Source organism: Lathamus discolor, chromosome 5, assembly GCF_037157495.1.
Source record: "Lathamus discolor isolate bLatDis1 chromosome 5, bLatDis1.hap1, whole genome shotgun sequence".
In the NCBI taxonomy this organism is placed as follows: Eukaryota; Metazoa; Chordata; class Aves; order Psittaciformes; family Psittacidae; genus Lathamus; species Lathamus discolor.
The window spans coordinates 3,434,508-3,461,897 of record NC_088888.1 but is presented as its reverse complement, the minus strand read 5'-3'; the positions used below and the strand labels follow the sequence as shown (position 1 = coordinate 3,461,897).

Here is a 27,390-nt window from a genome sequence, read left to right as displayed (position 1 = left end):
TATTTTTCTTGTATACTTTTATTTACAAAAGGCAAACTGAGCCCAGAGGTTGAAGCCAAATAAAAGGAATGAGGCAGAAGAATGTGTGGGCTTTTACTTTTAAAAAAGCATTTAAAAGACAAAAAGAGGACACACCAGGAGAGCCAACAGCAGCCAGAGCAGCTGCTAATGCCCTTGAATCTGGAACAGCTTCTGAAAAGCCAAGTCTTTTATCCCTCACTTAACATGTAGTGAAAGAGTCCAAAACAGAGCCATCCTTCAAGCCTCAGCCGTACTCTAGGGCACTTGATGCTCAGTAGCCGTATTTTTCATTGAGATGAGTCTTGCCATCACCACTTTGACCTAATGGGCAAAGAGAAAAAGCTGAATTAATTTTCCCCCTCTTACCCAAGATAAATGTGTAGCCAAGCATGAAACAGTCTCCAGGCAGCAGCAGTCAGATAACCACAAAGAGGATAAAAAGTCAGACCGGATATTACAATTGAAATCGTCTTTTGATTTATACGTATCACTCTTAATTTTACTAATCATGTCAAGATTACATCATGTATTTTTTCCTTGTACCCTCATTATGCCATCTTAGAAAACAGGTTTTATTATTAGGAGGCAGAGACAGAGAAATGAGCTCCCTCTTATGGACACAGCTTGCCTGGCTATCCCAGATCAGACCTCCACATTACTGAGTCGGGTGTTTTGTTCCAGTGGATTCCTATGCCAGAGCAGAGCAGTCTTTTCACTGAAGGATGATTCACCAGATTATAGTTTTCTTCAGTGAAACTGATTCTCATTTTTCTTACTCCTTTTGGAGCCTATCTATATTATAAGCCTGCAATAGCCTTATAGTCAGGAATCTACCAAATGAAAGCTGAGCTTTGAACATGCTATGAAAACCCCAATGCATGAAAATGAACCTTCCATTTTGGAGAAACTGGAAAAAATATATATCCTGTTTAAGAATAACCTCAACTGGGCTCAAAACACTCTGCAACTAAAGCAAAAGAATTTGTTCAACTTCAACATATCCAATGCGTGCATTTATTAGTCAGTGCCTTCACCAAAGGCTTACCAAGAATTCTCACCAAAACACATGGCCCAGAAGTCTGTATTCCAATGATTTTTTAAAGCGTTTGCAAAGAAGATTATCAGATTTCACAGACTTCTATGAAAACTGAGAATACTCACATAGCTGCAGACCACCTGTAGTGAAGGTCTGAGCTTCTCTTTCAACTAGATCGTTGTATTACTCTGTGTGACTGGAGTTAGCTCTCTCAGGTGTTACAAAACTCAGAAACAAACCTCACGTGTATCTGTCCATTGAGATGAAGCTACTACAGATACTGTCTGTATTTCTCTGCAAGACTTGCATGGCCATACAGCAGATATGCGGCATAAAATGCCAGAAAACATCAGGTTCTGGTTAAAGTATTCCCGAGTTACCTTTTTCTCCAGAAGTTACAAGGACACCTGGACTACTTATTAGCTAGATTCTTGAGTTATAAGACTAAAAAGAGTAAGGAAATGGTTGATACCTGCAGGAGGAACCCATATGCAGTAGTCTGGGTCATCATCTGGGTACTGCGAGGAAAAAAACGGTGGTTGCTTTACCTGCAAAAGCAAAAAAGATTTAAGGTGCTGCACCATTACAGCAATGTGTCCCAGCCACTAAACCTCTCATTAATTCAGAGACAAATACTGAAAGGTGAGGGCTATTTCTACTAGAGTCAGGGATGAAAGCTATGATACACAGGGAAGAAGAAACATCAAACGCTAAAACAGATCCAGTTTATTCCCAGTAGAGTCACAGAGTAATAGAAATACTGGTTAGCTGGGACCTCTGGAGGTCATCGTGTCCAGTCTGCCCCTCAGAACAGAACCACTGCCAACTGTCCATTTTGGGACAGTTTAATCTTATCATCCTAATGTTTGGTAGTGTCATTCAACAGGGAATTTCTTTAGGCAGGGGAAAAGACTTAGAACAGGATTTTCAAGAAGTGCTTTACTGACTTCAGTGCACAGCCCCACTGAAAACTTTGGGTTTAAGGTGACTTTGAAACTGGAGCATAGAAAAGTTCAGCTATTCTATAACGATAACTTAGTTTTTAATAAAAAGAGAAACCCCTTTTTTTCCCCTAGGTCTCACCAGCATCACCAAATGTTTAAAGCAAACCAAAACAGGTCATTTGCAATGCAAATGTTGACACAGCAATGTCTTTTTGTCCCTAGATTTTCAGGTTTTGCCAAATCAGCATCATTTGCTCAACAACCGCAGGCAGCTATCAAAACAATTCGTACAACTGTTGAGTGCAAGACTTAAGAGCTCAAAATGCAGCCAAGTTACTCAGCACTGATAGCAGCACTACTGTAGTAGTCTGTAGTATCACGACCAAGTCTGAAGTTATGCAACTGAAGCAATTTTTCATTACCTCTAAAACTCTCCTTCACCAAACTTACCTCTAAACCAGTTCTTTTGGAAGACTAATGTTTTCCAAAACATTAGACTGCAAAGTTTTCAAATACACCTTGGGAATAGTCATTTTAAGATTGTTTTTCCAGTTTTACACGATTCAAAATTATTCCTCAAATGTTAAGGGGGGGGTGGGGGGAAGCTGACTTCTGGTTTATATTTTCCATGCAAGATCTGAGCCCAAAACCGTAGACAGCATGTGGAAACAGTGCTTTGTGACAGGAGAGAGAATACAGCTAAGCCATCTGGCATTTGGAGAATGCTCAGTGCTACAGCGAACTCTCTGCTGATGAGAGGTGCTGACTTGACCATCTCAGCATGAGACATTGCCTTGTTCTTCCGTAGTCATAGAAATGGTGTAACTTCGGCTTTAACAGTGTACATATACTCTTCCTTTCTTTATCAACGTGCTTTACAGGGCAGCAACAAAGGACAATTCTAAAGGCTGTGCCTACCCAATCCTTGGGTCCTCTGCCAGGATTAACAAGGCAGCAGTTAGTACACACAGGCTGCAGGGAGCTAAGTTTCTTTAAGTAAGTGGTGCAGGGCTAAAATTAGGTGCCCACCACAAATGAATTGTCATAGTGGTCAGAATTCATGGCCCACCAAGGACAGTAATCTTCTTTGATGGCAGTCGGCAGAAGGGTGGCATGCACTCTAAAAGGAAGAACCTCGCAATAATCATTAGGCTAAGAGCATGCTATCAAAGAAGTTCCTTCCCAGCTCCAGGAAGGCAACAATTGCCTGTGTCCCAAAATGTGCAAGCCTCATAAACTTTACATTTTAATACAAGTCTCATGCACAGGAGAAACGTTACCTGGTACGTCCACTCAAATTTAGTAATAATTTGGTTGCAAAATTCAATAATCTTAATCTCTTTTCACATCTTACAGAAAAAAAGAGGTTTAATAATAGCAATATAGACTAGCTACAACTTTAGTACAGCATGGTCTGTGACAGCCAAGACACGCTTCCAAGCTACACTCCAAGGAATGTTTTGCAGTGCCATTCCAAAGGCCAGAGAGCACCTGTGTTATACAGTACTTGTGATACAGGAGAAGCAGCAATCAGCAGAAGCTAACTGCCAAGTGAAAAGGTGAAAATAAATAAATCTGTGGTTGAATTGAGAGCCTCTATCATGTTAAAAATACCACGCTTTACCTTCTCATTATGGACTGCAAAATCTGTGCCCAGTAGCACTATGTGGTTCTATGTTTGGGTTTTCATCAGCAGAAAAGCACTACTGCCACTAAGTTATACTCAATCAAACTGCTACTATTTCACTATAAAACAGCCTACTAAATGATTTCCTGAAACTCCTAAACTGCAGGAGTCATGGTGTTGTAACTCACCTTGCTTGAGCTGTTGATTTTCTTAACTTTCTCAGATGTCTCCTCAGGTTCCTTACATACTGCCTCAGATGCTGGGAAGAAAGATTTGGTTTATAACGCATCAAAAACGACAAACAGTATCAGAAATAAGCTCGTAGGAAGCTTACATAAAAATCTGGCACAAAAGGAAATCCAAGACAGCTCACTGCAACAAAATTAATACCTCAGGCTGCTGAACATCCTTTTGGTTTTCACAGGTTTATTAACAGATGCTTAATACACTGTGAGTCACCTATCTGAATGCAGTTCAATAAGGTCCTCTATTTGGTACTCTATAACACACTTCAGTTAACGGCAGATGTTTCCTTTCTAGAGATACTCTCTATGTGTAATCACTGCAGGGATTGATTTTGAAGAAAAGAGTACGAAATGCCCAGGATCAACATACATTTTTATCAACGAACCAAAAAATAACCCCCAAACTTGTGAGTGGAATACAGAAGAGATAGAAGCATGCCTTGCTCTTCTGCCACTTGAGCTGTGAAATACTGAGACTCTTGTGGCGTAAAGACCATGGATGAGACGATGAGGACAGGATAACATTCTGAAGAGTCTCAGTTATGAAAAAACAGAATATTCATATAGATCTCCTCTATGTTCAGTACACCAGTTTTCATTTTGGGGATCTTTCTTGTGTGCATGTACATATAGACTGGTCACCTAGGTCATTAATAGATTATTAGCTAACGTTATAGATTTGTCACTTTATACAAGTTAGTTCTGTCCTTCCTAGTGTTTAGAGCTACTGCAAGACAGTAGGGCAGGGGGTGGGGAGCATTATGTTTAAGCTCCTAAATTAAAATAATTTTTCTTCTCATACCTCTTTCTTCTTTAAACGAAGGATCTCAAACGAGTTAATGACTATGAAAAGCACAGAGAACTGAAACACGGTTGAAATGAGCTGTCTTCACCATACACTTACCACTTCGCAAGCAAAACACAATCCTTTGTTTCAATTCTAGACTTTTTTAGACTCTAGATTAAGCTTAGTTTCCTTCTACTGACAGAAGACAGTTCAGTCCTTTAGACAGTTTCTAAACTAACATGCTACTGTACAACAGAGCCTAAACTCTATTGCTCACCTTGAGATTTCTCTTGTGAGGGTCCCATCTGAGATTCTTTCCTTAGTACCTTTGGCTCAGGCAGAAAAGGAGCCCCTGTAAAAGAAAAAAGAAAGAGCCAGATGAGCAGTCTGCAGTAACTCCGCTGAGCAGAGCACTGACATCCCTGAGACAAAGTACAAAAGGGAACTCTTGGCTGCATTTGTCACAGGAATAACTTCTCTTGAAAGTTCTCCAAATTACTTCATGTACCAAGTCCCTCACAATACAATACTAAAGAAAAACTCGTGACCAATTAAAACATGCCAGTAACTTGTCCAGCATTAAGACAAAAAGTTAGGTTTGTCATTAAACATCTCATTTACTGAGAAACACCAGTACTGAGTTTTCAAATGCATCAAGCTGATAAAAAAAGGAGGGAATGGCGGTAAACCACACAGACACAAGAAGATACCTCTCCACTGCCACTTCTAAAAGTATCTTTCCTCCTTACAAAGAGATCTGAAGCTTTAACAGACTTTCTTGTTTTTTTCCTTATTAAGCCACTCTCCCTGCCAACAATGCAGTGCAGTTGTTTTCATATGGACACTCAATCTAATGAACGCAGGACTCACTGTCGTGGTGTAAGCCCCGCCAGTAACCCAGCAACGTGCAGCCGCTTGCTCACTCTCCTCTTTTTCCCCCTCTCCGGGCAGGATGAGGAGGAGAATTGAAAAGAGTGTAAACCCCACGGGTTGAGATAAGAACAGTCCAATAACTAAAGTATAATCCAGAACTACTACTAATAATAACGGTAAGGGAAATAACAAGGGGAGAGAACACAACCACTCACCACCCACTGACCGATAACCAGCCCGACCTGAGCAGCGATGTAGCCCTTCTGAGTAACTCCCCCCAGTTTAGATACTGCTATGGTATGGAATACCCCTTTGGATAGTCTGGGTCAGCTGTCCTGTCTCTGCTCCTTTCCAGCTTCTTGTGCCCCTCCTCACTGGCAGAGGATTGGAAACTGAAAAGTCTTTGATCAGAGTTAAGTGCTACTTAGCAACAACTAAAACACTGGTGTGTTATCAGCATTGTTCTCGGACCAAAGCCAAAACTCAGCACTGCACCAGCTACCAAGAAGGAGAAAAGTAACTGTTACAGCTGAACCCAGGACATTCATCAAACTTTTGACTTTTGAGTGCAAGAGATTTCTTCTATTTCACCAAAAGCATGGAGAACTGCCTGCCACAGGGAGTTTCAACTGGAACCATGTTAAACTCAGCTGTTGACACACAGAGTGTGGACTCGTAGGAAAAATCTATGGAAAAGAAATCTGCTGGAGAACCTGTGACTCAAGACACTAGGAGATTCATAGAGCTCTGAAAAATTCAGCAGCAACAGTCTTAGCTTAATTACTGGAAAAAAACAAAACCAATGATTTACCATCCTGAAGGGATTCTAGATTCTTGTTATTGCAAGAAGAACCATCAGGAGCATTAGTTTCTTTTTCTGTTTCTTCTTCTGCTGTAATTTTTGTTTCCACGTTTGATGCTTTACTGTTTATTTTATCTATTTCTTGCTTCTCCTCCATTTCTTCATCTTCCTCCTCTTCCTCCTCCTCTGGTCCATCATCTTTTGTTTTTAACAAGCTTTCAGGGACTTCTGGACGCCTAACAGGCAACTTCTGTGGGAGAAAGAGTTGTGCTTCAGTGCTACAATAAATGGAGCTGGATGCCACAGATATTCATTACAGAAGAAAGCACACACATTACTGTCAGCGACAGGAGGTAAGGAAACACTCTCAGGATGAAGAGCAGTTAGGTTTTAAAGAAAAGTTATTAGTAGAGATGGAAGATGAAAAAATATGTCCAGTCCGTAGACAAGGAGCGCAATATTTTCGTAAGAGGGCACTGGAAACAGAATCAATCTTGGATATGATCTTTGCCATAAGACCAAGAAAAACTGCTGAGGTATAGCAGTGGTTCAGCCTGATGTCCCCAGGCTGCCTCTACTCAATTCATTGCCTTTTGAGCACAGCTGTGCCTAAGAGACTGGCTGTACAAGGATAAAGAATGGCAACTGCTCGCAGTAAACATCCAACAGCCACCGCTTGCTGCCCTGTGCACCTTCCACTGCCACAGGCCTGCACCTCCATTCTGTTTCCTTGCATGTGAGAAGACACGGTTGCCACCTACAGTCTCCATAGCTTGAGAACAGCCTCTGACTTGCTCTTACAAGTCAAACTTACCCCTAGGCTTCCAGTTTTCAGCTTGAATTTGCTCCCCCCTTTCATTGCACCAAACAGAGGCAAGGTAATCTTTTTAGGCTTGTTCTCTGCTTCCAGACTGTAACTCCCACTCCTAATAAAAAAACAGATACAGAGGAAAAGAGTGCATGTAGTAGCAACCCAGTCTTACATTTACAAATACAAAACAATCTGCAAATTAGAAGTGGATATATAAAAACCCTTTAATTTCTCTCTCACCTGTAGCATCCAAGGAACAGGAAGCAAAAAATAAATAAGGAGAAAAAAACCTGTATCACAGACTCCCTCAACTGCACATACCTACATACGTATATAATACATATGCGTATATAAAAACACACTTGGAGGATAAACCTCAATTTAAGCAAACTGATTAAGCCTGTAATTAAGCTGCCACTAGCAAATGATGAACCCAGCAAGCACCCTCTTGAATTGCAGCAGTTCTGCAAGGCAGTACTTGAAGAGCCACTACACTTGACTTCCAGGTATGTTTCATGGAATTAAAGTGGTTTTCAACTTGTACATAATACCTGTAAAATTCCTCTCCTCCTTTTAGATGCAGGTTGGGAAAAAAAACACGAAAGCTGACACCACGATTCCAATCCTTTCCCCTTCTCATCCTCCCGTTGTGAGCTTATCTTACTCCAGTATTGCAGTGCATCTGCCTCAACCACAAATGCTGCTACACCCAAAAGGCACAGAGTCTCTTTGAAGTGGTAGGTTGGCCAGGTAGGTTGGAAGGCCGTCCTACCTTTGTGTTTGGAAAGCTATTTACTGGATTCGCACAACTGCCCATGGATAACAACAATGGTAAAAGCAATTGTTTTACACTTTAGCCAAGACTTACTGGGGCTTCAGCTCAGGCAGTTCTGCAGGCTTGACAAGCTTTACTAGCCCTTTCAGCCTCTGTTGCTCTTTCTTCAGTTCAAAGGACCTCAAGTGAAGCTTCTTTCGTGCCACACTGTCTAAGGTAGATCCTGATTTTATTTCAGTCATGAATTCATCCAAGGAATCTTGAGGTGCTGGCTGGGACTGGACTAGGCAAGATAAAGGGCAGATACGCATTGTTACGAGTGGGGAGACAACAACTGTACTCAAGTCCTACCTTTAGAGAATACCGTATATAGGAAAAACTATCCTCTCTGCAAGTTTCTGTTGAATGGTGAAAAAATAGAGGTTATTAGCCCTGGAAAGATGAAAGCACTTCTCCTAACAAAAGCCTCACAGTAAACTTTCATCCACTTACATAACAAAGCCTCTCTTAAGATTGAATGCTTCTTTATGAGTGTCTTTAAGTTATTAATCTCACTGCAAGACCTGCTGTCCGTAAGAAAGTGGCTTATGGGTTCTTTTTGTAGTCACAGACTAAAATAAACACAGCTACAAAGAATGCCGCACCACTGCATGGGGAATTCCATTTTGACTTTCCTGGAATGTTTATGTAATAACATTTGCAAAGCTGAGAATGAATCAACACATGATGGTGCCTCCCAACCCTGCATGACAGACTGCATACAAGAATAGTTTCATATGTTAGGCCAATCACACAAGATTTACCTCTGTTTTGACTGGATTTTCTAATAAGAAAATACTGCTTCGTACATGGAAAAGAATAGTGACAGTCTTTCTACTCCACTTGATTTCAAGTATTAGTAATTCTGTGCATATTTATGCAATTAAAACTCAAGAGAGAAAACTAAAGCTCTAATGACGAAGAAAAACGATTGCAGAATTCTAACACATGGATTTCAAGTAACCAAACAAAATTCCCACAGAAATCTCCTTCCTTGGGCTTAAACAAGTTTTTATATAGCGTTCAAATACAACTTGAATGCAAACAAAGAAAAATGTTGTTGCTAGAATTTGAATGAGCCTTTTGACAGGCAGCGTCCTCCTGCCCTTCAGTGTTATATGAAAAGTGGCAAATCTGGTATTTGCTGCATTACAAGCATTTATGTATATATGCACAAGCCTAATTACGCAAACAGTAAGTTATTTTCAGTCCAGCTTGAGCTAATTAAATAGCACTTTGTATTTAAAGCAGCACATGTTAAATCTCAATAAAATAGCATGGTTTTGTTAAAGGTACACATTCAAGCAATTTTACATGACAAATGTTTACAGAAAAGTCTAGTGAGACTTATGTTTACAAATGGACTCAATTGGAAAGGCTGTTTCTGATCTAGAACAAAGCACAGTTTATGATTTGCAAGTATATTAAAGCCACGACAGTAACTGTTTAAATATATACAGAATTAAGAGGCTTCAAAACCCAAGAAATTGTTATAGCATCCACCTCCACACAATTATAAATGATGACAAAACTTGTCAGAAAGGAAACTCATAGAAATACTCTTCCTTGCAACTTATTTATATGAACCAAGACAAAAAACATCAATGAAAACTTACTTATAACAGCCTGAAGCTCCTAGCAGGCAGGAGTTGAGCAGAATGATCGTTTAATTTAAACACCAAATTTCAAAAGATATGGCTTAGTGTCTAGTCAGGTAATTCAGAACAATAAAGGTGCAGTTTGCTTCTTTATCTGCAGAACCATCTAGGTGCTTCAATCAGGGTGTGATCTTCAGTAAGTCAGATCACCCCTTCTTTCAAATACAATTCTCTGCTTGATTCCACCAACAGTGCCTAAGATCACGTAATTCAACTTAGATGTTTACTGTTAGCATTCAGTATCTGTTGCAACTGTTTTCTACGCTACTGAAGTAAAATTTGATGTTGCTGGGAGGTGAATCAACCATGGTTATTATATTTTATATTTCAGTGAATACAGTTATAGGGCTATTTACTGCACCATCAACTTATTGATAATTTTCTTCTGAATGGGTAACCAAAGATGAGACTGAAGAGCTCTATGTACCTGATTTTCATTCAGCTGCATCAGTGAATGAGAGAGATACCAAGTCAGTCCATCAGTGATTAGTTCTGAAAAACTCTGTTTTGACTCCACATTTTATTTCTCTCACCTTTCCTTTCTAAGATACATTTACAATGAGAGAAGTGAAACAAAATAGACTGTCTTTTCTGCCAGTTGCTTAGTCTTCCCTTATAAAGAGTTTTGGAACTCGTGAGAAAAAGTGTTGCTCAAATTGGGTCAGTTTCACTAATATGGGCAGATAACCAGTAATGTGCTCACCCGTGAACTTGTACACTCACCTCAACTTAGCTTAGATGCTGCTTGCTTTGGACAAGGCTGCATTTATTAGCAAGTGACTATACACACACAGTACATAAACTATTGGCTGAAGAGTATTAAGTATCCTTAGTAAGCTAACTCAGTGACCTGCAAATCTCCCCACCCTCTTTGTGAAAAGTGGACATTAATAAAATGGCCCTTAAGACAGAAATCCATGAAATACATTTTTATCTCCTTATTGCTCTTTATGAAAAGCACTATGATCAAATAAACTTCATGCCTTACCTTTCCCTGAAGCCTTCAGCTTCTCTGTTATCTCAGAAAGCTCATTTTCAACTTCATTTAGCTTTTTGACCTAGAAAAGAACATGCTTAGATCTTTGTATCTTCTTAAAATCCCCTTTTGAGAGTTGTTCAAATATTCTACCAAATTACCTCCATTTATCTACTTCTGATCTTTGACCAGAGTTTCCGGGCTGAAAAAAATATAGTCTAGATTGTTCCTAAACAACTATAAATCCTTTCACACACTGTTCAAACAATTTTCCGTCTGAAACACGAAAATACGGTAATGCTTCTGCACCAATGTTACTGCACCCATGTGATCCTCCAATCCTCTCTATCCCTGTTCCCTCACACCCTATTGTCTGTGCATAGCTTTTAGTTGTCATATGCCTGTCAGTCCAGGATGCTTATTCTTTGAAGCAGAGTGAGATCCTTCTCTATGATCCCATTCTTTACGACGTGCCCCGTGCGCCTGAAAGGTTGCAATTATTTTCCGATGCTTTAAAACTATTATAAAAGTATCCTGCTCTGGTATTTCATTCACCCACTGCCATGATTCATCAAGAAGTCCATACTACACAGGCAAAAGCAAGGTAGCATGCTACCTCTTCAATAAGCAAATCAGTACTTTAAGATATTCATAGATACTGTCCACAATAAAAAAAAACCCACTATTTTATTGCAACTTGGCTAAATGAGAGTGAAAGGTCTGAAATGATATCAGAGTTCCACTTATCGAAGAAAATCAAACCTATTTCCTGATCTTTCTTTCTTAGTAATAATATGTGCATGAGACAATAAGCCTGGCATATCATAACAGTTCTTACCAGGGAGTCATAAGTCTCTGGTTTTTCTTCTATTTTACCAGCTTTTTTCATTCTGTTCAGCCGTTTCTTTTCTACAGCACCAGTTCGATCAAGGAAGGTGTCATCATCACTGTCATAAAAATCCTCATCTTCCCAGTTCTTTGATTTCCTTTTTCGGGATACTGGGAAAGGGAAGGGAGAAGGCAAGAAGCCAAAGATTTGTATACCATTGAGCAATAAATTCAAGATAGCAGTCGCGAATCCCTAATTTAGGGCTTTTAGAACAATCACAGCATTCGACTCATTACTCACCTGCTTCTTGCCTTAGTACTCCCCGAGCATCGAGTAGCCTGCAAGCTTCCAGGGCGCACTGTATCATTGCTTCCTTCTTCTTTCCTGAATGGAGAATCTCTGCCACCAGCTGCTTCCCTGATGCATCATCCACAGGCAATCTGTCAGTTTGAAAGACCAGAGAACAGCTCAGATACAAACATATATTATTTATCATATTGACATTGTTCTTTCCATTTTAATCTGGTCTTTTTTGGTGGGTTAAGTATTTTTCACTTTTCACTTCATATAGTACCAACCAAAACACAAGATATCCTAAAGCACACAAGTACATTTTTATTTCACTAGTCCAAACAATAACTCTTCCTATATTCATTCCATTGGGAATATAAGAAGTTAAAAAGTTAAATATCAGTCTCTGAATCATTTTAAGCACCAATACCTTGCATCCATGCAACCACTAACAAATACTTTCCATGCTGAAGGAAAGGTTTCTTAAGCAGTACAGTCACTGCAGTGTTGTTCCTATCCATTTGAAACCTACCTTCTTGACTTAATTTTCACCTCACCCTCTTCTGATGACAAAGTTACATTAGTGGCCTCACGCAGGAACCAATCAAAAACTGCCTTACAGAATCACAGACTGGTTTGGGTTGGAAAGAACCTTAAGACCATTCAGTTCCAACCTCCCTGCCATGGGCAGGGACACCTCGCACTAAACCACGTCACCCAAGGCTCTGTCCAACCTGGCCTTGAACACTGCCAGGGATGAAGCATTCACAACTTGCCTGGGCAACCCATTCCAGTGCCTCACTACCTTCACAGTAAAGAATTTCCTCCTTATATCTAAACTAAACTTCCCATATTTAAATTTGAACCCATTACCTCTTGTTCTACCACTACAGTCCCTAATGGAAGAGTCCTTCCCCAGCATCCCTATAGGTCCCCTTCAGATACTGGGAGGCTGCTATGAGGTCTCCACGCAGCCTTCTCTTCTCCAGGCTGAACAGCCTCAACTTTCTCAACCTGTCTGGGAGGTGCTCCAGCCCCCTGATCATCCTCATGGCCCTCCTCTGGACTTGTTCCAGCAGTTCCATGTCCTTTTTATGTTGAGGACACCAGAACTGCACACAATACTCCAGGTGAGGTCACACGAGAGCAGAGGGGCAGGAACACCTCCTTCGACCTGCTGGTCATGCTGCTTTTGATGCAGCCCAGGATATGGTTGGCTTTCTGGGCTGTGAGCGCACACTGCTGGCTCATATTCAGTTTCTCATTGACCATAAAATAACTGAAAGGGGGTACACAGTAGAATGAAAGATTTTTTCTCTCTTTCCCCCATTATGAAAGATAATTGTTTCCTAGTTTCTTCTTTAATATTTCAATTTCACGTATTTCTCAAAACAAGGGGAACTGAATGAACCTGAACTCTTGCTTTCTCAATGTTCATCTCTAAGGAAAATCAAATGCTGCCAGATCAGAAAGGAGCACAGACACTAAACTAGGCGCTGATCCTTGAACTTGCTGTTGAAGTTGGGGCTGTTCAGCCTGGAGAAGAGAAGGCTGCGTGGGGACCTCATAGCGGCCTTCCAGTACCTGAAGGGGGCCTATAGGGATGCTGGAGAGGGACTCTTCATCAGGGACTGTAGTGACAGGACAAAGGGTAACGGGTTAAAACTGAAACAGGGGAAGTTTAGATTGGATATAAGGAGGAAATTCTTTACTGTGAGGGTGGTGAGGCACTGGAATGGGTTGCCCAGGGAGGTTGTGAGTGCTCCATCCCTGGCAGTGTTCAAGGCCAGGTTGGATGAATCCTTGGGTGGGATGGTTTAGTGTAAGGTGTCCCTGCCCATGGCAGGGGGGTTGGAACTAGATGATCTTGAGGTCCTTTCCAACCCTAACTGTTCTATGATTCTATGAACTTCTGTCTCAGTATCTAATTCCAGCTGGCCTCCTCGCCAAGTGTGACAAGACAAATAACTCCTTCAGGTTTTGTTTGTGAATTCAGCTTCTACTGAATTTCTAGAGAAAGTGAATGGAGATATACATACTTGATCCTGCATAGCCAGCTATTGTGCCCACGATCATCATATTCATATTCTAACTCTTCTCCTAGAGAGAAAAAGAAAGTTGATGTAGTAACCAAAATTGAAATAAGCAAGAATAATCATTACAGCAGAGAGGAAGGTCACGGTTAAAAAAAAAACAAAAAAAAAAAAAAAAAAAAACAAAAAAAATTAAAAAACAGGTAAGTTGCCCTTGTTATAAGCTTGAATTTGCCATGGGATCTTCTGTTGGTACTATGCTCATGTGGTTGTTTTTCACAGTGTAGTTCAAAGAAAAAACAATCTTGTCTCTATATGTATTCAAGTAAATGACATTGAAGGAATGGCATTTTTCAGTCTGAATTCACAGATATTTTGAAGATTAATTTTTCACTTTAGCAAATAAGTGAGTCATCTGTAAGTATCACTAGCAGCCATCAGAAGTTCAGAGCAATTCATTATTGCCATTTGTCTTGTTAGACTTTCCAATTCTATCTCACAATCACAACCATTGCCAAACAGAACAGACTGGAATTTGATGGGTATGAATTTTTCTGCATAGCTTCAAAGCATGTTTGTGGTTTCAGTGTTGCTCCAAAGGCATACAACTCTCACTACAATTCCCAGTTTAGGAATTAGTAACTAAGTAAGCCTCAGATAGACAATGGTGATCTAAGTTTTAATTAATGAAATTAAACTAATTAAATTACATTAACCAAATTGAACAAAATAACAAAAAAAAAAAAAAAACAAACACAACAACCCCAAACCACCAACCAAAACACAAAACCACACAAAAACCCCAAATCACCACCAACCCCCACTCAAAATTTGATCACAAAGTAACAGAAAAGTTCAGCTCCTACACCTTAATTCCCAAAGGCAAACATGAGCACAAACGTCACACTTTGGTAAATAGGAAATTCACTTTAAACTTAGAAAAATAGTACAGTACCTTCCCTGTCAAAAAAGCCCTGTAAGGCCTTCCTAGGATCTTTCATATAAAAGGCATCTTGCACATCCTGAAAATCAACAGCAATAGGGTTTTCTTCAACCTCATCCTCCTCAGCATCCTCCCCTACAAGACATAGAAAGTGCGAAAGTATGGTGAAACGTTAGAAAGAGATCACCAGTATATTTCAACTTGTCTTAGTTTGAAAGAAGCAACAGCTATGTAACCCTAAGATTATTTCCCTTAACTTGAATATTATTTCTGCATCCAACCAAAAAACCCCACAGCTTCATTTTTACTATTACTCATTCTATCATAAGATGCAGTTTTGCAGACGAACATCACTGCTGTGTCAGCACATTAAAGGATTATGTGCTTATATATTTCCATTCAAAAAACCAACTCCTTTTGGACTGAACAGCTCATTAATTACAATTTATCTAGCTTTAAGATGTGGGCTTCTTTAAATTTAAAGACACCTCTACTGCACAGAAGTCTCAAGCAATTAAATTTCACCTCTCGGGCAGAAGCGTGGACCCCATCACAGGAACAAACCCAGACTCTCAGTTTCATGGTCTTTTATAGGCATAGGCAAATTCCTCCCTGCATCTAAAACAGCTCTGGCATACTTCTCACCAAATATAAGCTTGCCTTGTCACAGCTCTCTTCTTTTTAAAAGGATTTAAAAGGATTACAGTGTACCCAAGAACTTCCACTGAATTGGGACGCCTGGCATAAAGCTGGAATTTCAACCCTGGTATTCCCTGAAAACTGGCTTAAAGACCTCCCAAGATGTATCAGCTGATTTACACATCATCACTTACCCATTCCCCATGAGCAGCTCATATCACTGTTCTGACTCCTCTCACTTTTCTCCTCTTTTTCATCTTCTTCATCAGAGTCCTCTCCCAACATTGTCTTTTCTAACTTTGCTTGCTGCTGCTTGCGCAGTGCCTTCAGTTGAGTCACAGTTAGTTCTGACTCAGACTCCTGGTCCTCCTTGGGTCCCTAAGTCACAAACAGTAACTTAGCAGAAATGGTTTTTAAAAGAAAAATAAAGAAGTATTTTCAACACAGATGCAGTTTACATACAATAACATAAATCATTAGTGCTCCTCAAAAAGTAGAATTATTAGACCATTTGTTACAGCATGCATTACCGAACATATCAGTCTTAATGCCTTTTCTAAAAGGGAGAAAAAAAGAGATGAGTGTTATAGTGTACTTGCAGTCAGACCAATCTCAAATATAACTGTATTTTAAAGACAGAAGGTAAATATGTCCCTCAATACCATATGGAATAATGTAACAAGCAGCCTCTGACATATGTGCAGGGCACACCAAGTGCCATCTAAATTTCTACTAATGAAAGCTCCCCTTGTTCACACAGTGTTTCACTTCACTAACACATCATCCTGTCGGAGAGAAATGCCTTCTGCACTCACTGCACGCCTGCAGAAGCTGCCAGCCCTGTTCTCATGCAGAGCAACCGGCAGAGCCGCCCAGAGTGATGCTGCAATGCCCTGCTCTGTCCTTCGGCCCCAAACCTCACTGCAGAGCTCGCAGCGGATACTTACAGCCGACTACTTTTCCCAATACAACCACCGTAGCAGAGCTCGGCTGCTTTCGAAGCACCCAAACCGCCTCGCAAGGCAGCAAGCGGCTTTCCCATCCAGTGCTCCAGGGAGACGGAGACAAGTAAATCTCAGACCTCGATGCAGGGAAGCTTCTACCTCCCGAGTTACCCGACACACGCCCCGCGGCCCGACTCACCTGCAGGAAGAAGAGACGGGAGCTGCCGCCGAAGCGGAGCCCGTGGCCCACCCGCACCCGGCAGTAGGTGCGGGGCGGCACCCGCGTCTTGTTGAGGAAGGTGCCGTGGGTGCTGCCCAGGTCGTACACGTAGAAGCCGGCGGCATCGTCGGCGTTGGGCTCATCGGGGGCGCAGCCAGCGCCGCGGTACTGCAGCACGGCGTGGTGCCGCGACACCGACGGGTGCTCCAGCGCCAAGGCGCAGCCGGGCAGCCGGCCCACCAGGAACCAGCTGCCGCCCTCCAGCCGCACCGAGCCCAGCACCACGCCGCCCTTCAGCACCTCCAGCCCGTAGCCGGCTCCGTCCGGCGGGCGCCTGCCCCACGGCGGCTCCTCGTAGCGCGGCGCGGAGGCCGGGCGGGCGGGCGGCGGGCTGGGCCCCGGCTCCCCAGCCTCCGCGGCGCGGGGTGCGGCGGGCAGCGGGCAGCTCGGCCGCTTGAAGGCGGGGGGGTCCCCGGCCGCCTCCAGCTCCATGGCCTCCGCCATCTTCCCGGGTCCGACGCTAAATAGAGTCCTCCGGAAACGAGCACCGCTGCGGTTGCAGTGCCGGGGGCAGCGAGTGGCTCTAGGGTGTCGCGCCACTGCCCCAGCTGCGGCCCGGGGTAGCGTGAGGGTGAGACAAGGAGAGAGGCAGCGGTGGGGCGACTGTTTCCCTTCTGCGGTGACGGAGCGGTGGTGGCGGGGGAACGGCTTCTGGTGGAGGACCAGGGCCCACTTCCGGCTCGGCGGCCCAGCGGGGTGGGTAGGCCGGGGGTAGCGGGCTGGGGCGAGGGGTATTGGGGGCCCCGGGGCTGGGCCCCGGTGGGGACGAAGGAGGGAGGCACTGAGGGTGGGAGAACCGAGTGCGGCCTCCGGAGTTCCTTTGCTCAAGGGAGGGCCCGCAGGGGGTAGAGCCGCAGCGGCCCCTGCTAGAGACGTAAGTAGTTACTGCCTCACGGGTGCGTTTCTTTTTCTTCCCCCTCAGGAGCAGCAGCGATGTAACCTGCTCAGCGCGTCTTGAGGCACTGAGCGCAGCTTTCGTGACAGTCGTAGTTGCCCTCATTCAAGGGTGTCACCCCAGCTCCCATTGCTGTCCAAAGCTTAGCGCTTTCCCTTGCGACAAGGCTCCTCTGTACCACAGTGTTCGGTAGCCTTCTCCTGGGCGCTGATAAGTGACCCGTGCAAAGATGCTGCGATACTGGGGCGAGATTCCAGTTTCATCTAACCAGGCCAACCGCAGCTCCTTTGACCTGCTTCAACGTGAGTTCCGTACAGTGGAAGTCCAGGATCCTCCACTGCACCAACCCTCCGCGAACAAACCCCGTCCCACCACCATGCTGGACATCCCCTCGGAGCCCTGCAGCCTCACCATTCACACCATCCAGCTCATCCAGCACAACAGGCGGCTGCGCAGCCTCATCGCCATGGCTCAGGCTCAGAACCAGCAGCAAGCGGAGGGTATAAAAGCTGAAGACAACGAACCTCTGCCATCCTGTCCAGCTTCTCCGCCTCTCCCTGATGACCTGCTTCCTCTGGATAGCAAAACCCCCAAAATGCCATTTCAGCTGAGGCACAGTGACCCAGAGAGTGATTTCTACAGGTGTGTTGGTATTTCTTTGGATTAGTTCTTGACTGAAGGAAAGCTGAGTGTTTTTAAACATATATATATATATAGCTACATCAATTCCATTAGGCTGAAGGATCAAACACTTGTATTTAAAGTGTGAAACAGGCTTCAGAAAGGAAAGGTTTAGTTTTCTGCTGTGTGGATAACATACACATTATTTAAAATAAATGTGCTTTTGTAAGATTTCAGTAGCCAAGGACCTGAGATGCAGTAACTATCACATTTTACCCCATTTCGTGGTGTTATGCTGGTCAGAGGTGGTGATGAGCATGGGCGAAGGGAATTCTTGTTTCTGATACTGACCCTACTAGCCAAGGGCTGGACAAAATATAAAGGAAGGTTGCATTGCTTCTACCTCAGCAGCCAATCTTTGACTAAATAGCACTGCCACCCTTCTGACAAGCACTAAATTCACAAGGACATGTTGCATCTCTTGCAGGATCTTGCGATACTTTACGTAGTTTACGTGCATTTAAATTCAGGGATAAATCCTTGCTACTTTACCTTCCCATTCTTAGATTGAAGGGTTGTCATCAATGGACATGATGTATGAGAGGATAATATGTTTTAGTTTTTAAAATGGGGAGACTGTGCACCAGTGAAATAGAACTTACAGTTAAATGCCACAGAGATCTTTAATGGCCTGAGGTTGTATAAAATGCATTTTATTGCATGATGATGCTTTTGGTAACATAGTGTCTCTGAACACTAGGGTGATTCTTTAGTGCTGTTTGTGGAGGAACACCATTATCTTTGGAAGAAATAAAGTAATTAGGCAGGAGGGGTAAAAGGAAACCCAATTGTGTGAGAATGAAGTCTGAGCCCTGTGACTCCCACTCTTTCTGGCCTTGTAGTTTGTAGACCTGAGCAGTGCTCTGCTCTGTTTTCCCTGGTGCCTTCAGCTTTAAGTTCTGTTTTCTGTGGCTCTGTCCGTGTTTTGGGGGCTATTATGTTTTTTTTTGTTGTCCCTTGTGAGTTTCTGGGGTCCAAGAAATGCTATTTAGCAGTCAGCCACATGGGGGAGTTTAAAGACCAGATTGTAACAACTGGATAGACAATTTTGAAGTGAGATGTCTTGTGGCTGACAGTGGATTTCTAAGGAGTTGCAGTGTAGAGTAGAATTTCATTTTGTGCTTGCTAAACCAAACACATTTATGCTTTTCCAGGAAGAAAGCTTTGTGTTTATTGTTGCGTGTTTGTTGTTGCATGTTTGTTCTTAACTGGTTTAAGACACGTACGTGCATTAAGAACAGCAGGTGCTGTTATAGCAGTAAAAATAGTTACATGGTTTGCTAATGCTTGCTTTTAGTGTGTAAAAACAAATTAAAGGCCATTCTTCCCCTTGATAAAACATGGAAGTGCTTATTTTTATTCTGCCTCCTGAAGTGCCATTGTCAGAGTTACAGTATTTCACTGAATACATATTTTAATTCCATTTTCTTTGGCGGTAACCTGGGTTTGAGAAGAAGCAATGCTTGCACCTATTTAGACATAGGAAGAAAGAAAGATAAGAGTGGCAAGCCTGAATATGATCACAAGTTTCTTTAATACAGACATGTCCTTTTCTGTTGCCTTGTTATTCATTGTCATCCTTTGACCCTGCACTCTTGTCTTTTATTTTGCTATCCCCCAGATTCATTCTTTGTGTGTCCTGTGTCCTGTCTCCTCATCCCTGTAGCCCCTACCACCTTGTCCCTTCTGAGGTGAGGAAGAGGCAGAACCTAATTCACTGCTATTTTCCAGTTGTTTTGATTTTTCCAATCCCCACAAATCTGTACCACCATCAGTTTTACTAACAGTACTGTTCCTTTCCTCCATTTTCATAAATACGCTGAAACAAACCTTGATTCTGGTACACATGCACGAGGGAAGACCTGGAATCTACAGTGGAAATCTTTCGCATACTTGCTTGTGGATGGATTTGGAGGACTCTAGTAGGTTTACACAGCAGGCTTTATGTTTACAAAAGCTGTCTGGACGCTTACCCACATGTCCTCTAACTCTGTTCTTATAATTTCTTGGAATTTCTCTGACTCACCAGAATATCTCAGGCTTCCCAGCTTGCAGCTCTTCACATCTCTTCTGAATGTCTTAAAATGTTTCCACATTTTCTGCCTTCTGGTCCTCATGGGCCAAGGCAACTGCACAAGAGGTGACCACCACAGCTATTTCATCCTTGAATTCCTTTACTATTCCTGGATGAATTACCATCTGGGCTTGCTGATTTGCAGCTGTTGCTCTTACAGTTCTTGGAATACATGATAAAGAGATTAACATTTGGTTTTGGTTGGTATAGAAACAGACAGTGAGCTTAAAGTATTACCGATGAAGAATGAGTAAGGAACTATGTAGACTGTTCATTCAAACTACCATTTGAACAGGAGGCTCTTACTACAGTGTGACTGTTAGCATTTCCTTCTCTGTTCACCTTCCTCCAATTACCATGGATCCGTCTTCAAAAGAAACCTAACCTATTCATTATGTGCCTCCTCAGATGCTTTTCCTTGTGTGTGCATGGTTGGTTTCTTAACAGATTTCTCTGCCATTCTCTCATTTGTGTTCCTGACCACATGGGATGTGTCATTTGCATGGAAAGATAATCTGTGCACAAAACTGGGAGCTTACAAGGGAAAGGCAGTTCATGGCAGAAGGGCTCGTAGTGAAGAAATGTCTGTACAGAGGCAGGGGAGCACATGTCAATGAAAGGTTTGTAGCAGTGATAATTGGAGCAGGCAGAACATAACTTCCCCTGATGGACTGAGCACTTTGGCTTACCCCCCAGACTATCTAGTCTTCTGGATTGTGCCGCTGGGACACAATTTATTTTTGCTGTTATTTTGCCATCATCTATTGAGCAGTTTCTTTTTATGCATTTGCAGCCTTCTGTAGACACGGCAAAGATATTTTAGAAGAGACTTGATTAGGTTGAGGTGGAAAGAAGCCCTTTTCCAAAAGGAGATGACTTTCTTGTTTGCGTTAATGTGCTGTGCTCGTTGATGCACTCTGACTGGTGTAGTCTTGTTTTTCCAATATTATTCTTTATTCTACTGTTTTGGGAAAATGGCTCTGAAGTGGCCCTGTTGCACCCCATTTGGTAGAAATTCAAGTCGAGCTCTCCAGATGGAGAAGCTGTAGACAGCCCCAGACAATCTGCTTTCCCTTTGTACATCGCTTTATTATTGACAGTATCTCTTCAACTGATACATTGCCTTCAGTTTCTGGAGATGTGCTATTTTTATCTGTTCTGTTTTTCAGAGGAAAAGGGGAGCCAGTGACTGAGCTGAGTTGGTCCTCCTGCCGACAGCTTCTCTACCAGTCCATGGCCACCATCCTGGCTCACACAGGCTTTGAGTGTGCCAATGAGAGTGTCCTGGAGACCCTGACAGACATTGCCCACGAGTACTGCTTGAAGTTCACCAAACTACTGCGCTTTGCAGTGGATCGAGAAGCCCGCCTTGGGCACACCCCATTCCCTGATGTCATGGAGCAGGTCTTCCACGAAGTGGGCATTGGCAGTGTGCTCTCACTGCAGAAGTTCTGGCAACACCGCATTAAGGATTATCACAGCTACATGCTTCAGGTGAGAAGAGCAGTAGGCACCTGACAGCACCAAGAAATGTACCCCCAGTACAATTGCTTATTCCTATAGCAAGTCCAGGGTCTTACTGAGCCAATCCAATTAGGAAGCCTCTTGGATGTGGAGGGGAGTCATCAAGGCATTTTTTGTCTGGAAGACAGAGCCCCTTATTTGTGTCTCTTCTGAGGCTTAGAATGCTCTACTGGCTGTTTGTGTGGGTTTAAGAGGAGCTTAACACACAGCTCTTGAATGGCCCGGAGGAAGGCATCAAGTAGAGGTAGAATCAGGACTGACTGATTAACTGAATTTTCTGCTTTAATGGGATATTTTGCTGCTTACCATCTCAGAAAACAAGCAAACAAAAATTACTAGGATGTACAGTGGCTTGTGTTTGCTTCAGCAAGGGGTGACTTGCTTAAGCTTTAGGAGTATAGGGTAGTATTGTGCTGATCTGAGTCGTCACAGAGGTGCTACTTTCAGCTCTAGAGAAGACTGTGCTTTTGTGGAGGAAGCAAAGGAGTTGTTAAATTCCTTGGAGTAAGAGGTATCACATAAGTTGTAAGAATAAGGGTATAGTTTCTCTTGGTCCATGTATTCTATGAAATTAAAGCATTTCATTTGAATGATGTAAGACTGCCTGTTGTGGACTTAGAGAAACGCAAAGATTTGAAGTAGGAGTTTTACTCCTGCTCATCAAATTTGTTGTCTCAGGAGATGAGCGCCAGTTGACTCATCTTGGAGCAGTTACCTTGTGCTCCTTCTTTTCCTGGGTTTGGCACCTTGTGGCTTACAGAGACAGTATAAATCAGAGACACCTGTAAGTGTGTATTTTGTGACGGACTGTGAAGTCTGCCTACAGCAGTCTCTATTTGGAAGTGTATCTAGATGGGGGAAGTAGGCTTTGCTGTTCTTTTTCCTTCTTGCTTCTGCTGTTAGAAAGCCTTGGGATTTTCCTGAGCACAGTTTGCTGAGTGTTGGGATTCAGTGGTATAAACAAGTATTAGTTAGATGCAGATGAAATTTGAAATTTTTAATTAATTGCTTACAGTTACTAAATTTCTAGAAGTACAGGCTTGTGCTAAATCTTATTCCTGTATTTGTTTCACTTCTCTCATTGGAGAAGACTTATGAGTTTTTTGCTTTGAACCTGACAGAAGATACCCAGGCTTTGCCTCAGATGAGTGTCTAAGCTGCTTATTTTTTAATGCGTGGGTAAATTTGTTCCTGGATGGGGGTGGAGACAGTATTATAGGTAAAAGCAAAGAGTAAGACTGAGACACTTTCCTTTTATTTCATCCTCTGTTTAAATTTCTGGGCCTCATCATCTGTGTCTGAAATAAAGGTGCTCATATTTGTTTGCAGATGTATTAATGGATTAAACCTCCCTTGTTACAGAACAGAAAGTGTTGTTAAAGGGACAAAAAGAAAGTCTTTTCTGTGTAGCTGGTAACCTGTTTACTTGTTCGTTCAGGTCAGGTGTTAATAATGTGGGAACAGAGCACACTGCAGTGTAATTGCCCTCAGAGTCTCTGAAGTCACTCTGACCTTTCTGGCTTCTTTTTCACCCCCATTTATCTTTGACAGGTTAGCAAGCAGCTGTCTGAAGAATATGAGAAGATTGTCAACCCTGAAAAGGCAGCAGAAGACACAAAGCCTGTGAAGATTAAGGAGGAACCTGTTAGTGATATTACTTTCCCCATAAGTGAGGAGCTGGAAGGAGATCTAGCTTCTGGTGACCAGTCTTTGCCCGTTGGAGTCCTTGGAGCTCAAAGTGAGCGCTTCTCTGCCAACTTAGAAGTAGAAGCTTCCCCACAGACTTCAGGTAAGGGTTACTTGCTGCTCCTGGAAACAGTCCATCAGCAGTTCCATGTGATCTTGTTTCCATTTTTAAGAGCAGAAGAGGGAGAGGAAGAAGAAACTGTGAGGTTTTACTAAAACATTTGGATGGGAGGGAAACTCTTACATGCTTCCCAAGTACAAACCCAAAGAATCAAAGGTATCAGTTGCTGGGATTTATTGAATATTTACTCCATTCATGGACCCTGTAGAACACAAAATGCTTTTCATGGTGTTGCTTTTTAGGGGATTATCAAAGTTCTTGGCTTTGTTGCTGGTGTGAGGTAGGTTGTTTTTCCACAGTGATGGCCCAAGGGCTTTATTGTTGATTTTTGAAGTAGGGTATTTGCTGCAGATATCAGTACTGGGTTGTTTTTTTCCAGGCTAATGTAACAAAGACAGTAATAACTTCTGGTTTTATACATTTTAATTCAAGAGACTGGAGTTTATCCTTATTTCTAGTAAGGAGATTACTGGATTATTTTTTTTCCTTTTTGTTTGGTTTCTTTTTTCCTGGATAGTTTTGGATTCTTGTCCAGAGATTTGTGTTACTGAAAAGTTGAAGGCCATGTTCCTTGTGACTGAAGTAAATTCAAGGCCCTATATAGTTTAGGCACTGAATGAATTATGGAAATACTAACGATACTTGGTGCAGTCCTCCATATTCAGAAGCCACCTTGGTAGTGACAGTCATTGTTTTATCAAAGCTCAGAAGGGACTTACAAGGAATGGGCTCATGGGAGTCTCTCCTATTCTAGCATCTTTACCCCAAAGCTTGCTGTAGTTAGCTGAGGCCAGGGAGAGTGAAATGGTGAGTGAAGTAGTGAGGCTGTGGAGACTGCACTCTTCCTTAAAGTGTCATCGCTTGATGTTGGCACTGAAGCACACTGGCAGCATGGGAGAATCTGCTATGCTGTGCCTTTCCGATGTCCATATACAAGTTTTACTCCGTGCACCATTTAGTAGTGCTAAGTGGAAAATGGAGAAGACATTCTTCTCCCAAAGAGAGCCACTTCTGAATTTTGTATAGAACCTTCCGAACTCTGGAAATCCCTGTGGTAATAGCTGTTTCACTTAAAAATCTGGTTAAAAAACAGTGAAGCCTGGCCTCCTATTCACTCTAAACTAAGCAGCATATATAGTGAGGTTAGAGTATACCCCTGAGTCCATTAGTTGTTGGGTTTTTTTCCAAATAGCACATTCTGCTGAGTCCTAAAAAGCTGATGCTTTTCTGGAAGCTCATGTTGTTTTCCATAGTACCTCTGAAATGTGAAGTGGCTGCATTTTTGTGGGAGAGGGAACAGCAGACTCCTATGGCCCATCTGGGGTTGCGAGTGATTCATCTGGAAAGCTTTGTATTAGCATCAGCACTTGAGACCCAGAGGTTAGCATGCTAGCTGTATACTGAATGCCTCTTTGATACTGAATTGATGTTTTCTAATTAAGAAGACAAGTGCTCTGTTACTCCCTGAAAATCCCCCTTCACTTCACAAGGGCCTTTGGAAATCTCGTTGCTGTGAGAATCCCAGTCTAGAGCTGGGTAGGCTGGAGAGCCTAATATCATGAGGAGCAAAAAAAAAGCTGCTGCAATTAGGACACCACCATCTCAAAAATACAACTGTGAGGCCCACAGAGAGGGCAACAAGGCTTCAGTGTCTGAGGACAAAACTCTTGGTACAGCGTTCATGTTCTGCTTGTGTTTCTGTTTGTAGCTGATGTTGCAGCTGTGGGCTAGCTGTTTAATTTCATTGTGGTTAGGGAAATGAAGGCAAACCTGGGGACCTTGTTCCTCCACCCAGCAGGATAACATGAGGATTATCTCATTCGTAAAGTACGTTGAAGTTAAAGTGCTTTGAAGGTGAAATAACCAGTGTTGATACTTAAGTACTTTCAGTCATTAGTGACACTCTCAATGACAGCTGATAAGAGCTGGAAGGAATAAGGCTGAGCAATGAAGAGCAATTGATGAAAGAAAGACACAGGTTTTGTGAGCGTCTTTGATTATTGTGTAGGCTGGAGCTGCAACTCTGTGGAACTGAGAGTGTTTTAATGATGTGTCCATTGCTGTTGAGAGGAATACATTTACTTATAATTAACATAAAAAGGACTTTTCATTAAGGCAGCTGGACACCAGCAAGTACTTTCATTCTGGCTTGCTATCTAACTGCTAAGCTAATGTAGGCTGTGTTATCTCAAAGGTCGCCTAAACCCTGGTTTGGGCTAAGCTGCTATGGAAAAGATTCCTGGTGCCTTCATAAGGGAGAATTCTCCGTACAAACACTGGTGGTACACCAGTACAACACTGAGTGCAAATCACTGGTGGTGGATTTGTTCTCTGTGTAACTGCTATTAATGAGGAGTAGTATATTGATAATAGGGAACAGTAGTAGGTTGGGCTCAGTGCAAGAGGTTTGGTTGTGTTTTCAAACTGCAGTGAAGCTCCTCGAGACACAAGGTTTGGAAAACTTATTTAAACTGGTTTCCAAGGGTTGTTTATTATCCATGTGAATTTAACCCCACACAAGAGGGACCAGATTTAAAAGTGAAAAGATTTCCAGCTTTGTTCAGTTCTGGGCTGTTTATGTCCATCTCAGCAAGGAGCCCAATTAGTCTGTTTTTAATAGGATTTTTTGTCTCTCTTAAAACTGTAAATAAGCAGAAATAATGCAATCTATAATTAACTGCTCTTGGGGAGAAGAACATTTGCCTTTATCAAGAAGTATGGTTTCATAGTCTTGTACAGAAAATCCACAGTCTACTCAGATTGCACACTGGTCCAAAGTAGCCCAGAGGAGCTACTTCTCAGCAGAGGGGTCTGCAAGGTTTAGCCAAGAAGATTTCCTTCTGTTCTGCTGAAGGATGGGATGAGACCTGTGGGTGTTGAGTAGAAGGAGGCAGGCAGTTGAGTGGTTGACTGCAGCTCTTATGTCCCTGCATTTCAGTGCTGGAAGCTCATCTACCTGCGCCTCTGCCCTCACTTCGCTTCCACTGCGGAAGTCCAGTATGTCTGACAGGTTAAAGGAGGTTGCAGACATTGCAAGGACCTCATCATCGTGAATGACTTCTGGACTGCCTCGAAGTCCTGCTTATACAGGGTGTAGTCCATGTGCTGTTGGTGTACTCATTGCTGCTGAGACACTCCTGGAGAGTGATATGGAGTCTTTAAGTTGTTGTTTCTTCTCATGCAGAAAGCCATGTGGAGAATTGCTATGAAAGGACAGCATCGTATTTTCTAGAGCAACAATCACTGGGTTATAAAAAAAAAACACAAAAGCAATGTAATTTTTATTTATTGTTTCACTTGTTGCTTGGTGTGTTTTGTTTGTTTTCCTTCCAGCTTAGTTCACCTGTAGCTTTGTTTTTGCTCCTTCTTTATCTGTGCTGCTGTCTTGCATCTGCTGTTTGTGATCTGTCTTTTTACTCAGTTACTACTGTGTGCTTTTTCTTTCTCCAGGGGCTGAGGTGAATGCTTCCCCACTCTGGAACTTGGCACAGGTGAAAATGGAGCCACAGGAAAATGAGGAGGCTAATGTGCATGGCCATGGGGTCCTAGGCAGTGATGTCTTTGAGGAACCAATGTCAGGCATGAGTGAAGCTGGGATGCCACAGAGCCCCAATGGCTCTGAGAGCAGCTACGGTTCTCATTCTGCTGACAGTCTGATGGGATCCTCGCCTGTCTTCAACCAGCGCTGCAAGAAAAAGATGAAGAAGATGTGAAAGAGACAGTCTTTTTATTTAGTCTTGATGATACGTAATAGACTTGAAACAGACTGAGGGAGTACTGTGATGGTTGTGATTCATAAACAGGGCTGGCCCTGATGTATGAGGGACCTTGCATAAAATTATTATGAGAGGTTTGA

The 27,390-nt window shown here is 42.5% G+C and overlaps 2 protein-coding genes across 4 annotated transcripts; one reads left to right on the top strand and one right to left on the bottom strand.

The window, feature by feature from the left end:
* On the bottom strand, positions 1 to 17,424 carry SLC4A1AP (solute carrier family 4 member 1 adaptor protein). Its single transcript, XM_065679432.1, has 14 exons — positions 16,473 to 17,424; positions 15,524 to 15,707; positions 14,703 to 14,825; positions 13,754 to 13,814; positions 11,724 to 11,863; positions 11,433 to 11,593; positions 10,607 to 10,676; positions 8,015 to 8,204; positions 7,150 to 7,261; positions 6,345 to 6,585; positions 4,938 to 5,012; positions 3,817 to 3,887; positions 1,530 to 1,605; positions 1 to 342 (listed from the first exon to the last, which is right to left on the bottom strand). The coding sequence occupies exons 1-14, from the start codon at positions 16,995 to 16,997 to the stop codon at positions 293 to 295; spliced, it is 2,079 nt and encodes a 692-aa protein (XP_065535504.1). The 5' UTR covers positions 16,998 to 17,424; the 3' UTR covers positions 1 to 292.
* Positions 17,046 to 27,390, top strand: SUPT7L (SPT7 like, STAGA complex subunit gamma). 3 transcript variants are annotated; one of them, XM_065679435.1, is made up of 5 exons: positions 17,046 to 17,249; positions 17,476 to 18,090; positions 21,373 to 21,697; positions 23,279 to 23,516; positions 26,985 to 27,390. In XM_065679435.1, the coding sequence occupies exons 2-5, from the start codon at positions 17,678 to 17,680 to the stop codon at positions 27,245 to 27,247; spliced, it is 1,239 nt and encodes a 412-aa protein (XP_065535507.1). In that variant the 5' UTR covers positions 17,046 to 17,249; positions 17,476 to 17,677; the 3' UTR covers positions 27,248 to 27,390. The 3 variants fall into 3 exon arrangements, with proteins under 3 accessions (XP_065535507.1, XP_065535506.1, XP_065535508.1); XM_065679434.1 differs by having other exon boundaries at positions 17,046 to 17,253; XM_065679436.1 differs by having other exon boundaries at positions 17,055 to 17,124.

Bases quoted from the DNA above. Each gene is read 5' to 3' on its own strand.
- SUPT7L (XM_065679435.1), top strand. From the start codon at position 17,678: ATGCTGCGATACTGGGGCGAGATTCCAGTTTCATCTAACCAGGCCAAC. The intron at 18,091-21,372 runs GTGTGTTGGTAT...TCTGTTTTTCAG, and splicing joins CCAGAGAGTGATTTCTACAG to AGGAAAAGGGGAGCCAGTGA. The intron at 23,517-26,984 runs GTAAGGGTTACT...TTCTTTCTCCAG, and splicing joins AGCTTCCCCACAGACTTCAG to GGGCTGAGGTGAATGCTTCC.
- SLC4A1AP (XM_065679432.1), bottom strand. From the start codon at position 16,997: ATGGCGGAGGCCATGGAGCTGGAGGCGGCCGGGGACCCCCCCGCCTTC. The intron at 15,708-16,472 runs GTGAGTCGGGCC...TTTGTGACTTAG, and splicing joins CCCGTCTCTTCTTCCTGCAG to GGACCCAAGGAGGACCAGGA. The intron at 7,262-8,014 runs GTAAGTCTTGGC...TTTTTTTATTAG, and splicing joins CTGCCTGAGCTGAAGCCCCA to GAGTGGGAGTTACAGTCTGG.